Below are 17,127 nucleotides of genomic sequence, written 5' to 3' on the forward strand. Positions count from 1 at the left end.
ATTCAAGAACAAATGAAGAGTCATGACGGAAAGTTGGCAAGGTTGGAAGTCTGCAATGATGAAATTATGGAGAAATTTACTCAACATGAGGTTAGGATTGAAACATTAAATGCGGAATTAGATAGAATGAAGGTAGTTCAGACTGCTACATGTAGCTCTGAAACCTTGGTAAATGACCTTAGAGATAGGGTTATTTCTTTGGAGCAAGGCAATGCCATCAGCAACAGTGTTGCTAACGAAACTTTCAATGGAGGACGAGAACTGAGCGAAGAGGATGGAAATAGTAAACGAACTGAGCATGTGGCTTGTCAAACAAATAATGCAAATTCAAATCGAAGATCACGAAATGTTAAATTTCGGGCTAGTGACAAACGTGGTGTTGGTTCTTCGGGTTATGATTCATCTGATATTGATGTACCTGTAATTACTAAACGTAAATCAGGTCAGAACGCTACTTCTTTTGGAACTGATTTTACCTACAGGCTTTCCAATACATCTTATTTGTGGGATCCTCCATCACGTAACGAATCACCTGCTCATTTCACTACACATCCGTTGGCCAATAGGGACCTCGCACTTTCGGAGAATGCATATAGAGTGCATTACAATGAACCTTGTTCTACTAACCATTATGGTTATGGAAGTCCTCTGAATGCCAGTTTTCATAATGAAACTCAGTGTTGTACAACGAAAGCTTATTCAAATAATCCAATTTCACAAATGTATTTTCAGCATATACCTTCATGTGAGAAGCCATTATATACTGTAGCTGGTAATACAAATACTACAACTTCAATGAGTCCGATGTTTTGTAATCAAAATTACATTCCCAGAAATGACATTTTGAATAATCCAATTAACATTGCTTCTAAGAATTCTGAGTCTCCAAATTTTGAATCAAACCAGTTTTGTAAACCCGCGCGTGCAGAATGTAATACAAATATTTCTGCAAGAAACCCATTTGGAGAATGCCCGGGTAAAGTTATTTGTGTAAATGAGCTAAGCCAGTTACCACGTTTTGGAGGTGACGTCTCGAAACAATCAGCTAGGGAGTTTATAGACCAGCTGACAACAATGTTAAATTTGATTGGTGTATCTTCTCAATATCGCCTGCAAGTTATTCACAAATGTTTCTACAATACTGCAGCGTATTGGTTCAATAGTGAAAGACGGAATTTCTCATCATATGATGATTTTGTGTGCAAGTTTCTTGAACAATTTGCTTCGAATGATTTGTTAGAAAGCCAACTGGCAGTTTTGCGTTCTCGTAAATACAATACATCTTCTGGTTTATCATTAGAAGCGTACGCATTGAAGGTATATTCATCATATTGCAACCTTGTAGAAAAGCCTAAACAAGCTGAGATAATAAGAGTAATTCTGAAGCAATTGCCAGAAACAGTTTCTAAGAATGTGGGTTGTCACGAAATTTCCAACCTTAAACAATTAACACAAAAACTCAGGACAATAGACTTATATTCTAGTGATAAAACCAAATCTTTGTCACTACCTGGTGATTATATAAGTGGGGAGTACAACTCGAATAGGTTCGAAAAATCTAGGCATTTTGTAAGGCAAGTGTCTATGGAAAATAAGTCATGCAGTGATTCATCTACCCAAACAGTAGCTTCAGAGAGACTTATGGGCCAACCAGCTGCTAGGAATCCCAGAAACAACTATAGGCAATCTGGAGCTAACCAAGAGAGCTATAGGCGACAAGGTAACGATCGAAGTTTGTACTTTCATAATAACAATCGAAGAACAAACACTCAAGGGAACGCTAGTAATGGCAATAATACAGATGCACCTAGATACAACAGGAATAGAAGATTTCAAAGTCCGACCAATACAGAATTGCGAGGTGACTCCATTAACACTAACTCAGAGATTTCAGCAAGGAACAATGGAAATTTCCGAAATGGAATGAATTGCAATGACATTAGTTTAAATCAAGAATGTTCCTCAGTAACTAATGCTACTAGTGGGAGCCCTCAGAGAACATTAAACAACTAAGGCGGGGAAATGCGCTCCAATTCGCCCTGCCAAAGGATGACCACATGGAGCTTACTTGTAATTATGATCCTTACCTTTTGCATGTTAAGTCTTGTCTCGGTGACTTTAATAGAGTTAAATATTTAGGCGTTGATAAAGAAGATGTTTTACCTGTTGCATTTTTGCTGGAGTGGTTTGATTCAGAGCCTGAGTGGACTGTTACAGATAAAGGAACTCCTACACCTTTACTTGAAGCACCAGAAATACAGGGAAGAATTTGTGATTTGTTTCTTAATTGTTTAATTGACACTGGTAGTCAATGTAATTTGTTGGATTACAAGGTTTGGATCACTCTAAGTTCTTTATTGCCAAGTATAAAGCTGGAACCAATAGAAGGAATTCAGTTGGCTTGTTTCGCCGGTGAGCAACGTATAAAAGTTGTAGGTTTTAAATATGTCATTATGCAGTTAGGAGATGAATTTTTCCACGTGGGTTTATATGTAGTTAAACAATTACATGCCGATTTGATCTTGGGAGCACCATTTTTGTGGCAGTACAAGGCTATAATTAATTATCGTATGTCTACTGTTGAACTAATTCATTCAAGTGGTAAGGAAGTATCAGCTCCTTTTGTTCCGAGTTCTACAAATAATACTTGCTCGCAAAATTCCGTAATTGAATCTTGTAAAACTTTGACATTTGAATCTTCTCATGTTAATGATTCTGCTTATCTAGCTTCTGAAGAAGATATCCATAAGAAAGTTTATGGCAACGAATATTGTGAAGCTGGAGTTGCTGATAATTTATATAATTTATTACTGAAGTATCAAGATGTGTTTTCGGACAAACCAAAGGCAGCCAAGGTGGAATCTTATGACATAGAGCTAGATACGAATGAACCTATAGTGGCATCTACGTATCCTATTCCATTCGCTAGGCGAGATGATATGGAGAAAGAATTAAAGAAATGGAAAACGTGGGGAGTAATTCATGAAAGTACTTCTCCATACCGGAACCCTCTCCACATAGTTCCAAAGGCAGGTGGATTGTGGCGTCCTGTTGTTGATTTTAGGAAGCTGAATGAACATGTAATTTCACCCATGACACAGGTTGAACCTATATCTGAACTTTTGCCTAGGTTGAGAGGCGCAAAATTCTTTTCGACGATTGACCTAACTTGTGGATATTTTCAAATACCACTGACACCTAGATCTTATAAGTTCACATCTTTCTCATATCGTGGTATTTTAATGGAATTTCATTTTTTGCCTTTTGGTATTAAGAGTGCTGTTAGTGTTTTTGTCGACAGAATGCATAAAGTGTTTGGCAATGATACTAGTTCATTTCTTATAGTGTATGTGGATGATATTCTTATATTTTCATCATCACTGGAAAGTCATTTAAAACATTTGGACTACGTGTTGAAAACTTTGAGAGAAGTAAATATGTCCATCAAATTATCGAAGTGCACATTTTGTAAAACTGAAGTGAAGTTTCTTGGTCACATAGTATCAGGTGAAACCATCGCTGTAGATCCAGAAAGAAATCTAGCAATAACTGAATATCCTACTCCAACAAATAGAAAAGCCTTAAGAAAATTTTTAGGAATGGTAAATTGGAGGAGAAAATTTGTGGATAAGTTTGCAATGATTGCGGCTCCTTTATACGATTTACTTAGAACGAATAAGAAATGGGAATGGAATGAAGCACATCTCCAGGCATTTAAACGTCTGAAGGAATTGGCTTTGTCTCCGGAGATGTTAGCTCAACCTAACTTGAACAACACTTTCCATGTAAATACTGATGGCAGTAAAATAGGAATCGGTGGAGTCTTATGGCAATATTCTGACGATGGTGAAACTTTGATTATCCAGTATGCGAGCAGAGTTTTACGAGGTTCAGAATTAACATATTCTGTGCATGAAATAGAATGTCTTGCCATCCTTTTTTCCGTGGAAAAATTTTCAATATATCTATTGGGCAGACCATTTGTAATACACTGTGACCATCAATCACTTTCTTGGTTAAATTCAGCAAGATCGTTAAATCCAAGGCTTAACAGATGGGCTTTGAAATTGCAAAATTATGATTATACAATTCAGCATGTTAGTGGTTCTGCAAATACGGCCGCGGACGCGTTAAGTAGATATCCCATTAAGTCACAAAACAATTTGTTTCCTTCCACTTTACATGTAAACTGCACAGATATTGGTTTACTTGAAGAAGAATACTTTTTGTATTGGATGAAAGTGCAACAAAACGATGAATTATGTCAACGTATAATTTCTATGTTAGGCAAGGGTGATGACCATTTCGAAATTAAGGGAATATTTAAACTACATAAAAATATACTGTTTTATAGATCTATGAACTCGAACCATTGGAGAGTTTTTGTACCTGAAGCAGCTGTCAAGAAAGTTTTGTATGAACAACATGATTTGGCTGGCCATTTTGGGTTTTCTAAGCTTTATAAGAAGTGTTCTAAATTCTATTTCTGGCCTAAGATGAGAGGAAGTGTCAAGTCATATTTAAGTGATTGTGTGGAATGTGCAAGGACGAAACAGAAAACACAACATATTACCAAAGAGGAGCTTCACGTGATTTCTTACAAATTACATCAGTTCTTATCTATAGACTTGATTGGTCCATTGCCATTATCTCAAGGATATCAACATATTCTGACTATTGTAGAATTAACCAGCAAATATGTTATGGCTTATCCTCTCAGGAAGGCAACAACTCGAGAAATTATCAACAGAATTAACTTAGGTTATTTCCATCATTATCCTATGTGTACAGTTATATTAACGGATAATGGATCACAATTTAAATCCGGTGAATGGGAAAAATTTTTGAAGTCAATTGGTGTAAAGCATATTCTCACTTCACCATATTCACCTCATGCGAATCCAATTGAGAGATATAATAAAGAGATCATTCGTTTGCTTAGACTCTTTTGTAAAACCAACCACAGATCTTGGTCCAAAGTTTTAACAAATGTTATAAAATTATTAAATTACTCATATAACGAGGTTGTTGGTTTCACTCCGGCTGAAATTTTTCTACACGAGGAAGTTCGAGATAAAATAACTTCTGTTATTGACTGGCCAGAAGAGATGAACGAATTGTCTTGGACAGCTAAATATATTCAGTTAATTGAAACAACTAAACGTTCAAAAAGAAAGAAGACTCATTCAAACACAGAAACCCCTACAATTGTTCAAGGTGATTTGGTTATGGTTAGGAATCATGCAAGAAGTTCTGCCTTGAACAAAACTATCCATAAATTTTATGACTTATATGTGGGACCATTTTTGGTGGACAAAGTGAAGAACAATTTCGTGAACTTGGTGTCTTTAGATGGACAACAGATAAAGTGTAGACACAATTTACAAAATATCAAACCCTTCCACTGTTCATTGGAGAAGAAACACGAGCTGTTGTTGAATGTTAACAAATAGGTGCTTAAGTTTCGAATTGATTGTCATTCTTTGAAAGATTTGTTATAGTATTAAATGTTCTTTTGAATGTTGAATATCTTAAAGTTATGTATCTGTTCGATGTGTATATTTAAGATCTTGTATCTTTTTAAGCCACCAAAGTATGATGTCTATATTTTCTTCACCCCAGGAGGGGAGGTTATTGTGACTGTCATCTTTTTTATAACATTCACAATTAAGTTGTATTAATGATAAAAATCTTTGATAAGAAGAAAGACATTTCATTATCACTGTTACTGTTCTAACTATGTATTATGGGATATAGTGTAATATACCAATTCGTAAGTAGATTTCAGTATTTTCTTTCTTAAAAAAAATAATATATTTTTACTAATTGCTAATACAAAAATAACAGCAACAATATTTGAGGCAATCCTGCTAAAAAATAAAGTAGATATTAGTATATATTTAAGTGGGGTTACAGGCAACCCCATGTTAGTGTTAAAGAGTGCTAATTTGACGTTAGGGTTCCAGGGTTAATCTTTTGCCTTCAGTAATCTTGTATTCAGACTACCAAATGTAATCGTTCTTGGTGGTAACTTTCCTGTAGTCAACCAAAAAAATGTCTGTATTTTGCTAAGTTGGTTGAGCATCTGTCTACCATGCGGAAGACTCGGGTTTGAATCCCAGGCCAGGTGATCTGGACCAGGAATTTCTCCAGTCATGTCTCTGTTTCTGTGCGGCTCCGAGTCTCAACCAGCCTTGTATAAATGGTTGTCTGGGAACAACCTGGGGGTAAAGGCAACTGGGCATGATGATCACATCATCCTAACAAAAACTCTATTTTTCGTGGAATTTGTGTCTCCACATCACCCCATATGCCTTCATGACATGTGTGCAGTTGGACAGGGGTTCCTTTACCTTCCTCAATAGTTTAGGAGCTAATAATATTGCCAAGTGTGATTCCCTTACAATAGCGTACAATGAATAAATACTGTTGTCCAATTTTAAAAGTAGGTAGTGATCAAAATATGCCTTTTCAGTCCCTTACAATGCCCAAACAAATCTTTGTTTGATTATTTCACTCCTTCATGCTTCACGTATGCAACCATGCACAAGAGAACACTTGCGACTTATTCTGCTGTTGTACACATATTCTGGTGGCATGTGTGGGGTTGAACGCTTGCAATGTATAAGGACAGAGTGTAGTGAGCTATCAATATCTTCAAACATCACTTATATCTTTCCTCTTCCAAATAAATTTGTTGAAAAAGATGCATGTTAAAATCACTACTTACACCTATGTTTCCTCTAAGAAATGGTTAGTTAACACATTGAAATGAGACAACTGTTCATGAACAATTTACCATGCATCAAATAACCAACACATGAAGATAATGAACATAGTGGACTACCAAGTAAAAAATAAATGTCATTAACTGTAACATGTATGTTTATTCTCAACAAATTTGAGAATAAAGCGTGAAACATGAAACAGTATTAATCTTTTACTTTGACAGTATCTTATGCGAGCATACTCCAGCATATTTCCAGTATCAAACACCATTCTGAACAATTAGTCTAAGGTGAATGTCATTACGTTGATTCATTGGCCACTTGAGTGTACAAGTCTCTGAAACATTACACCTTGTTATTTAGTTAACAATCATACCTCAATGCCTGAATACTTCTAGACATTGTAGCATTTATTCTAGTTACATACTTACAGAAAATAGATTATTTTATCATCTAGATAAAGTGGTTTTCATTGCAGGATACTCTGACCCCTGTAACATATAATAATAGGCCTGTTCACTACTGGACTCTTGTAGCCAAGGACTTGGATGACTAAAAAAATATATGTTTAGTACGATAGGTCACACTAAAAGTTTTTAGACACGCGCAAGTAAAACACTGGAGACCAAAAGTATGAATGCTATAATTTTTCAAAGTATTCTCCATGACAGTTGATACACTTGTTCGTCCGCTCAAACCAAGTGTGAAAGCACTGGGATCACACTTCTGCAGGCACCTCTTGAATGCACTGAACGAAGGCGGTGACTGCCTCCTCGGGAGTAGGAAATGAAGAACCTCGTAATGTATCCTTGATTTTAGGGAACAGGAAGAAATCACAAGAGGCGAGGTCGGGACTGTAAGGAGGATGAGTCATTTCTTCGATGTTGGAGGCTTTGAAGAATTCAATTGTTCGTACTGCTGTATGGCTGCGCGCATTGTCTTGATGCACAATAATGCGACTTCGTGGGCGTTTTTCACGAACTTTCCGTACGATCTCCGGTAAACAAACCGTAGTGTACCATTCAGCATTAACGGTCCGACGTCCCTGTAGCGGCACTGTTGCAATATGGCCCGTCCGACTGAAGAAAGTGGCAACCATTTGTTTGCCAACACTTCGTCCCTTCCTGACTTTTGTTGGTGGGTCTTCATCCGGGAAGATCCACTGCGTCGACTGTCGTTTGCTCTCGGGTTCATAACAGTACACCCAAGTTTCGTTACCTGTTACCATGTCATACACTGTATTTGATTGTCCTTGGTTAAATTTGTCCAGCATTTTCATGCACCATGTGACCCGTGCCTGCTTTAGCTCCTGAGTAAGATGGTGTGGGATCCATCTGGCACAGAGCTTCCTGGCACCAAGGCGGTCATGCAGGATCGTTTGAACCTGACTCATACCAATACCCAGTGTTGCACTAATAACTGCATATGTCACCCGGTTATCCTCCTCTATCATGCGACGCACTCTGTCGACGTTTTCTTGAGAAGTTGCTGTCACAGGACGACCATCACGTAATTCATCACTGAGTTTCTGACGTCCACTTCGAAATTCTAAAAACCAATTAAACACAGTCGCACGGCATGGGGCTTCCTCCTGAAATGCATTTCGGAGCCTTTCATAACATTGCTGCAGTGTTAAACCTGCTCGAAAATCGTAAAAAATCATTGCTCTGAAGTGCTCCCGTGTTAAATCCATTTTACTCTACACACACGACAATAATTGACTAATTTCTGGCACACAACAATTAACAACTATAAATTCTGCAGCATTATCACACTTCACAGACTACTAACTTCACACTCTGTCGACGTTTTCTTGAGAAGTTGCTGTCACAGGACGACCATCACGTAATTCATCACTGAGTTTCTGACGTCCACTTCGAAATTCTAAAAACCAATTAAACACAGTCGCACGGCATGGGGCTTCCTACTGAAATGCATTTCGGAGCCTTTCATAACATTGCTGCAGTGTTAAACCTGCTCGAAAATCGTAAAAAATCATTGCTCTGAAGTGCTCCCGTGTTAAATCCATTTTACTCTACACACACGACAATAATTGACTAATTTCTGGCACACAACAATTAACAACTATAAATTCTGCAGCATTATCACACTTCACAGACTACTAACTTCAACATATCCTAGAGACAATGTATTGCTGCAATCAGTGTTGCCGCATCTAAAAACTTTTAGTGTCACCCACGTAGCAAAGAATGCATGTACTTGTGTACATCCTGTTTCCCTTATGAATTAGCTGAATGAAACAATATGAAAAATAAGTGGGTATAGTAAGGATGAAATCAGTAACCCTGCTGACTCGTTGTTACAGCTTATGGTATTATCTGTCCTGGAAAAGGTTGCAGAGAAACCATCCTTGCCTCTCCACTCCTCGCTATTATTTGTATGCATGTTCTATTACTGCAGTATTTTTGAGATTGTGATTCTCTGAATGTCTGTATCTTAACACAGTGTGAAATCATTGACTTCATATATTTTTTTTCACTTGCAGAAAAATTATGAAAATGTGAAAAAGGACTGTTCTAAAGCACTGGAGCTAAATCCAAAGTACGTAAAGGCTCTTCTGAGACGAGCAAAAGCTTGCGAGTACACCAAGGATCTCCAGCAGAGCTTGGAGGATATAACAGCAGCCTGTATTTTGGAGTGTTTTCAGAACCAATCATCCTTACTGTTGGCAGATAAGGTTTTAAAGGAGCTAGGTATGTATTTTGTAAATAGGGTGCACATTTCTTAAAAACATCAAAAGCCAGCCACTGTGGCAGAGTGGTTACGATTCCAGGGGTACCAGGTCTGAATCCCACCCTGGGCATGAGTGTTCTTTGTGAGTGTCCCTTCATCAATTTCATCACATCATCACTCATCTTCACGACCAGCCAAAAGTGGCAATAAAATAAACCAAATCCAAGAACATCAAAAATATTGTAATTTTATAAATAATATGATCAGACATGAGGACTGAATGTTTGTAATTTAGTAGGGGCTAAGCCTCTTCCCCTTCACCCAGAACCAGGCATTAGCTTCCTAAATGCCTGCGACATGTGCACAAAATAATTAAGGAAAGAGAAAGTGCACAAAACATTAGAAAGTTCATCATGAAACTTTCATGAGTTATTCTTGTTATGTACCAGTCACACTTAAGGAAGGAAGTTCATGATGATAAAAACACTTGGCACCAAGGTGGATTGATTTAAATGACTTTAAATAATTTATAGAATAATGTATATAAGGATTTTGTAGGTATCGGAATCACTTTTGGTGAAAGTACATTAATCTCGTAATCATTGAATGGTGTCGTTTATTAGGCTCTAAGGAAAATAAAGGATACAAAATATATGTACTGATGGGGTGAAGCTCATAGGAAAGGAAATGTAAACACACTTACATTTCTCTTGATTTAAAATTCAATAATTTTTATAGGCACAAATAGCAAACATTTTGTGTAGAAAAATTTACAATATCCTAATAGTGTAATTTTCATTAGTCTCTAAATTAACATGGCAGCTCATATTTTTCAAACTATTATTAAATAATTGCCAAAATCCAGCTACAAAGACTATAGAAATATTTGAGTTAATATTTTAAGTTACAATTGCAGAGTACATCCAGAATGTTTTATTTTCACTGGAAGAAAAGTTACTGAAATTATGTATTATAGTTTCTTTAACACACTCAACAAACATTTCGATAGTAAGTTCATATGTACAGTACCAGAAACACAAAAATGTATATTTATCGTACTGTTTTATTTGCTTTGATGAAACTGTTCAAATATTGTACAGGGCCGTTTACTAGAAAAAGCCTTCCATAAAAAAACATATGTATTGTGCCAAAAAACATACAAGCAATTTGAAAAGTTTTTTTTTAAAAATAAGAATCATGATTTTTATCCACCCTGCTTGGCACTGAATAGAAGTAAGTGGTGGTGATGTGATGAAACTCACAACAAATTTGACCACAATGCCAGAGAGTTTTTCTCTTCTTGGTAGAGCCATGCTTTGAAGGGTATAAACCTGATAAACAAGTAAATAATAATAATTTTGAAAAAAGTCTTGGTTTCTTTTTAATATTTATTATTTTATTACAGTAATTAGAAATGTTTTCTTTACTTTTTTACTTATGAACTATACGTAAGTAGAGATTTATGCTTTGTTTAGTAAATAGAAATTTTAAACAAGATGTGCAATATTCTTTCTATGCAGGAAGGTTACATGCTAAAGAGGCAATGGCAAAACGGCAACCTATAATGCCATCTAAACATTTCATCAAAACCTACTTTTCATCGTTTATAGAGGATCCCATTACAAAGAGTCTGGCTAAGGAAAGAGAATCTGATATGGATGAATCCGGGAGGTCAGGAAATTCAAACAGGTAAGATAAGACAAAGTAGCTACAATATAAAAATGTTTATTCAAATAACCCATCGATGAGCTGAATCGTTAAAATTGAACAATATATAGGTGAAACTGAAAGTACTGTTGTTGTTTCTGGTACAATAAGATGAGAGTGCATAGTGTGTATATTTCTTCTGTACAGGATTATTTTATGGTTTTCTGTGCATTTTAATTTAAGGCATGTAGAAGTAACATGAGAAAGCTACAAATATCTGTTGTTGTATGAAGCTTCATTTGACCATTAAACAACCTTTCAATGCTTCATTATAAGTTGGGTGTCAGTAAATTCCTTGCAGTTTTCAAATGTTCATTGTATTATCCCAACAACAAAAAGAGTGGAATATTATGTATTTAATATCTTAAAATACAGTATGATGTAAAATATGTGGAAATTGTACAACATTGGGTCCACAAAGTTAAAGTGTATTATGGTGGAAATGCAAAATTTGTGGAAGGTAAAATCGAGATTCCACTGTATTCGCCAACCAATCGGACTTCAGTTTTTACATTAATTTATTTTCCAACAACAATAATAAAAATGTGAATTTGTTTTCACATGGCAACTAGCTGTAATTTTTATGATGAATAATATAAATATCTTGCTAATTAGGTTTTATGAGTGCCAGAAATAACAATGATATAAAGCAAGTGCAATATACTTACATTACTTATCACTAGAGGCGCACATTTTTGGTAAATAAAAGAGCAAAATTTCGGTACAAAAACAGAGTCAATTCGGGTTTAAAAGCGGTAAATAAAATGAAATTTCTCTGTTACAGAAGGTTGTTCGCTTTATATCCGACCATTTTTTTGACGGGTACTCACCTTAAGAGATACTGCGCCGCCACCACCGATCATGTTCTATTGGACACCCAGCATTGTGGACTATCGCCCAGCATTGCAGTTTCCATTGCAGCAAGCTCCGGTGCAGGACAGGCATGGGAATTCTGTCCCACTCCTCCCTGCAAGCTTTCCATAGACCATCCAGGGTGCGTGGGCGGCGATGTTGAAGACGTCGTTTCAACAGTCCAAATGCGCAAAAATACATTGGACTGGCATCTGGGCTTTTCACAGGAATGTCTTCAAACGGAATGACAAGCCTAATTCCTCTGCCATTTCCTGATAAAACGTAGTGATGTTCTGGCAGTATGACTCGAAGCCTTGTCCATATGGATCATCACCTGGTTCGCGTCCAGTCCATACAATTGTGGGATGTCTCTCCGATAGATAGGTGTCAGAATGGAGTCTTGGAAGTATCTGGCATTCACCTTCACGTTTTTGTCCACCTTGCGTATCATCAACTTACCCTCATATCCGAATCCCGTCACAACCATAAAGCCACGAGGGAAACTTTCCCTGCACTGACGAACAAAGTTGCTGCGCCCCTTGCTGTCAATGTCACGGTATGTGATCGCCCGAATATGACCACCAGCAGTGAGATGGACATATGATTCACCCATTTTTACAACTCTCTTCCATTTGGAACCCGCCAGATACTTTTCATACAGTTTCCTACAGTTCGTCTTACGTTCAGCAATGTGACGTGGTAGAAGGTGGTGTACATGGGCCTTGCGCACACACTTCAACCTGAGGTGCTTGCGAATTGTTTTGTTCACAGTTGACGGTGCGAGGTGAAATCTGTGAGCCATATCACGTTAACTTGGGGGATTTTCTTGGCACGCCAATCGACGGATCCCCCTTCGCACTATAGGTGACACTTTTCTTGCAGCCTTTCTCCTGGTGGTTTTCGTGGGTGAATGTTTTGCAAGGAGAGCCTGTTGTGTGTAACGGGCCACAATATATTTTGCAGTAGTCACCCTGAGTGTTAACTCATTCTCCTGACACTGTTTCACACTGAGTATGTATGAAAACTTAGCATGGAAAAGGGCCATTACGTAACCCTCCCAATACCGGTTGATTTTCGGCGCCATTTGATAACATTCGCTACCAACACTCACACACCTACAAGGTCAGACACAACACTGCTCTCGCCAGCAGACCCATAGTTCTAGCATGATACACCAGGTGGCAGCACCGAATCAAAAATGGTAGGATATAAAGCGAACAACCTCTGTATAGCAGTGAAAAAGCGGCATATAAACTGATTTAAAAACTGCACTATTACACAAAATAAACATATCCCTTCTAATAGCACATTAAATCATTACCAGAATATTAAGTTTATTCCTGTATAAAGGAGTCCATCCATCTTTGCTTCTGAAATGTTTGCAGCAGAATTACACAATTTTCCGTGAATTTCATAACTCGCAGGATAATTCAAACTTCAGAAAGTGTCGCATCGGTATATAAACGGTAAATTTCATGTTTAAGAGCCTATTTTGCATTTTGCAGTTAATTTCGCATCATTTCGTGACAAAACAGGGTAGGAAAATGCATCTCACACCTTTCAGAAACATGAGAAATTAACATTAGAATGTGTTATTTCACATTTCGTGTTTTCGTCAAAAACAAAATATGCGTGCCTCTACTTATCACAAATCATGTAGGCACAAAGTTTGGTTCTAATTTTTATTCCTTACAATTTTTACATTTCTTGGTTCAGATTTAACTTCTCTATTGTAATTGCCAAGATACAAATCAAACCTTAATAGAAAATAATAATAATAATAAGAATAAAAATGACAGATTTTCAGACATGTTGTTTAGTTGTATTTTCATATATATACACCCAAATTCTGCCAAAAGGTCTTGAATGAAGATTTTTTTGAGATTCTGTGATATCTTATGGATGTGTTTTACATGGATGTATGGTGTACACAAAGCACTAATTTTTGTTCAAAATGACTACCTTTGACCTGCACACATGACCTCAGTCTCTGTGGCCACTCATCAATTGCATTATGCAATGTATCGAGGGGGAAATGTGTCACTGCTTTCAGAACAGTCTAAAGGCTTGCTAAAGGCAGTCTATTTTCTTGCATGCAGTGTCTTGAGGCACAAACCACAGAGGTGTGGACTGCCAGATGACCAATATGAAGGGAAAATTAAGTCAGGCACATTCATCTCAAGCCACTGCTGTGTTGTTGAAGCCTCAAGAGCTGGACTTAAAAAATTAAACTAAATATGTTAAAACGTTTGTCTTACTGTGTACAGTTCAGAAATTTTTTATTCTAATAGCTATTTTAAAATATCTATCCAACGTTCATTTTAAGCACATATATTTTTTTTAAATCTACAAAACATCCTCTGGTGCAGAATCCTATTGAAAGCTTGTAGAGAATTACATGAAACTTTTCTTGTTGCGTAAGTCCTAGGAAATGCACAATAATACATGCTCTTGTATAGTTTGGTATCATATTGGGTGTACAAATAAAGCAAAATATTTTAATTTCTTTTCCCATTAAAGAGAGAATTTTTCCTTGTCATGTTTGTAAGTTGTTATTTACCAAACTTTTTTTTTAAAAAAATATGTACATTTTCTCACATTAGGAATGTTTTCCTGTAACATTTTTTTGAGAGAAGAAATATGACATTGTAATAAATGGTACTGAAAACATACAAGGGTGATTCAAATGAAAACCTTAATTTTTTATTATGAGGTGAATGAGGAAATACAGAAAAATTATACTTACATAATTTTTTTGACGTAGTCCCCATGATGTGCAATGCACGTATTCCAGCACTTCGGAAGTGCATGGATACCTCATGAGAATTCTTTTGGGTGTGACTGTAGCCACTCATACACCGTGGTTTTCACCTCTTCATCACTTTGGAAATGCTTGCCTCCCATCACCTCTTTGAGCCGTCCGAACACATGAAAGTCACTGGGGGCGAGGTCTGGTAAATTAGGTGGGTGTGTGAGACATTCAAATTTCATATCCTGGATTGTCGGAACCGTTAAATGGGCAGTATGCAGTTGGGCATTACCATGCAGTAACAATACACCTGAAGTCAGAAGTTCTCGTCGTTTACTCCCGATTGCAGGCCAAATGTGATTTTGGAGCAGATCTGCATAAGAAGTACTGGTCACTGTTACTCTGTTTTCCATGTAATGTTAAAAAATTACCCCATTTGCATCCCAGAAGAGATGCATCCTGCTGATGGTTGGGTGTGGGATTTTTAGGGTTTTGGCGATGCGCTATGGTGCCATTCCTTGCTCGATCTTTTTTGTTTCAGTTTGGTGATAGTGCGCCCAGTTTTCATCTCCTGTAACAATTCTTTCCAGAAATCCATCATCTTTGACCTGGAGACAACACAAAAGTTCCTCATGGGCATCGACGTGACGGTCTCTCAATTCAGCAGTCTACTGACGTGGCACCCATCTTGCCGACACTTTATTGAATTGCAGCACATCATGGACAATATTGTGTGCTGAATGAACACTAATATCCTAAATGACAGCTCTTTCCTTTACATTAATACACCTATTTTCCTTCACAAGCTCTTCCACTGCGGCAATGTTTTCGTTCGTCACTACGCGGCGTACCTGGCCCGGTCATGGGGCATCATCGACAGAAGTTATGCTGCTTTTAAACTTTCTACACCACTCGTACACTTGCCGCAGGGACACACATGAATCACCATACTGCACTTTCATCCTGCGATGAATTTCAACTGGTTTAACACCTTCACTACTAAAAAAATGCATCACAGATCGCTGCTCTAACGCGGTGCATGTCTACAATGGGGCGGCCATCTTTGCACTGATGCTGCTTCCTTCTTCAGTGTTGCAGCTGTTGCCAGCTGTTGGTCATTCTTTCAACCACAAGGATAACTCCTGCCAACATACAAATCAATTGTACAACTTTTCGGAATTTTATTGCACTTTTAAGGTTTTTATTTGAATCACCCTCATATTTTCAATACATAATATGGAAATAATGGAAAATAACCTCAATACTAAGTACACCATTTCCTGTTCAGAATAAAAATCTGAAGTGGAATCTTCATGAAGAATTTCTACAATGTGATCTGCATCTATTTGTTCGATTCCTTTCTCAAGAGCATAAACAAAAGTGGAACATACTTTGAATCAAATAGAAGTAAAACTCAGCATCGACAAAAAGCAATACACATGTATCATCTAGTCAGTGTTTCTCAATCACTGCCTGCTACTGGACCCTGTCATCAATATACTGGGTCGTGATAGGTTCTGAAATTGGTCAGTTTAGTATGTGCAGTAGTTTTCATCAACAGATAGTTTGTAGTGGAAATATTGTGGTTGATTGGAAGTTTTTGGTGTTCAATATGTAGCATGCCAATTACCTATTTCTCATATTTTACATAATTTGAGCAGTAAAAATAACAGGCTGACTTCTTATCAACAACATGTGATGAGAAAAGAGAAGATAAGGATTGAGTGGCAGACTCAAAGTTAATGATGTTGGCCTGAAAAAAGTACAAGATTTCATAAGATCCAGTGATTGACAACAAATTTAAATCTAATTTTATATTTCTCAACAACCCTATGCATAATCAAACTTTTACTCTTTTTGATTATGGTCTAATTTATTTATTAATATTTTATTTCAAGGGTATATATTAATTAATGTAAAAAGTTAAAAAAAATACAAAAATATTGAGTACAATTGTTGGGAGTAGGATGTCAAATTTTAAAAATAGAAATTACCAGGCTGTGATCTTATGACGTTTGAGAACCACTGATCTAGCGGTTGAAATTTGAAATAAGTGGTTACCACACACATGTAAAGGCGGCATTGTGAATATAGCTTGGTGTTCATTCACAATTCAAATGCATACTGAAGTGTAGGCTATGTCTTATTGGACAGTAGTTGTATGATGGGCAACAGGTACACTTGTTGGTGTAGCACGGAGCACAGTGTCAACTGTTCTGACAGCCTACATACAACATGGAAAGACAACGTCTGCAAAGGAGAATAGTGGGCGAAAAACAAAGTTATCCAACAGGGATCAACGTGTGTTGAAGCGAATAGTGACTCGAAAGCACAAGACAACACTGTCCCAGATAACCGCAGAGATGAACAATCACCTCCAGGACCCTGTATCAACGA

At 37.1% G+C, this 17,127-nt stretch overlaps 1 protein-coding gene across 3 annotated transcripts in view; it reads left to right on the forward strand.

The window, feature by feature from the left end:
• Positions 1–17,127, forward strand: part of LOC145987830 (mitochondrial import receptor subunit TOM70-like) — a 55,992-nt gene that overhangs the window by 21,667 nt on the left and 17,198 nt on the right. For all 3 annotated transcript variants that reach the window (XM_083122566.1, XM_083122567.1, XM_083122568.1), the window contains exons 3-4: positions 9,235–9,442; positions 10,943–11,111. In XM_083122566.1, the coding sequence (XP_082978692.1) occupies positions 9,235–9,442; positions 10,943–11,111 (377 nt within the window). The remainder of the gene's footprint in view (positions 1–9,234; positions 9,443–10,942; positions 11,112–17,127) is intronic.

The sequence above is a fragment of the Lepisma saccharinum genome, chromosome 5 (assembly GCF_977018435.1).
Source record: "Lepisma saccharinum chromosome 5, izLepSacc3.1, whole genome shotgun sequence".
Taxonomy (NCBI): Eukaryota; Metazoa; Arthropoda; class Insecta; order Zygentoma; family Lepismatidae; genus Lepisma; species Lepisma saccharinum.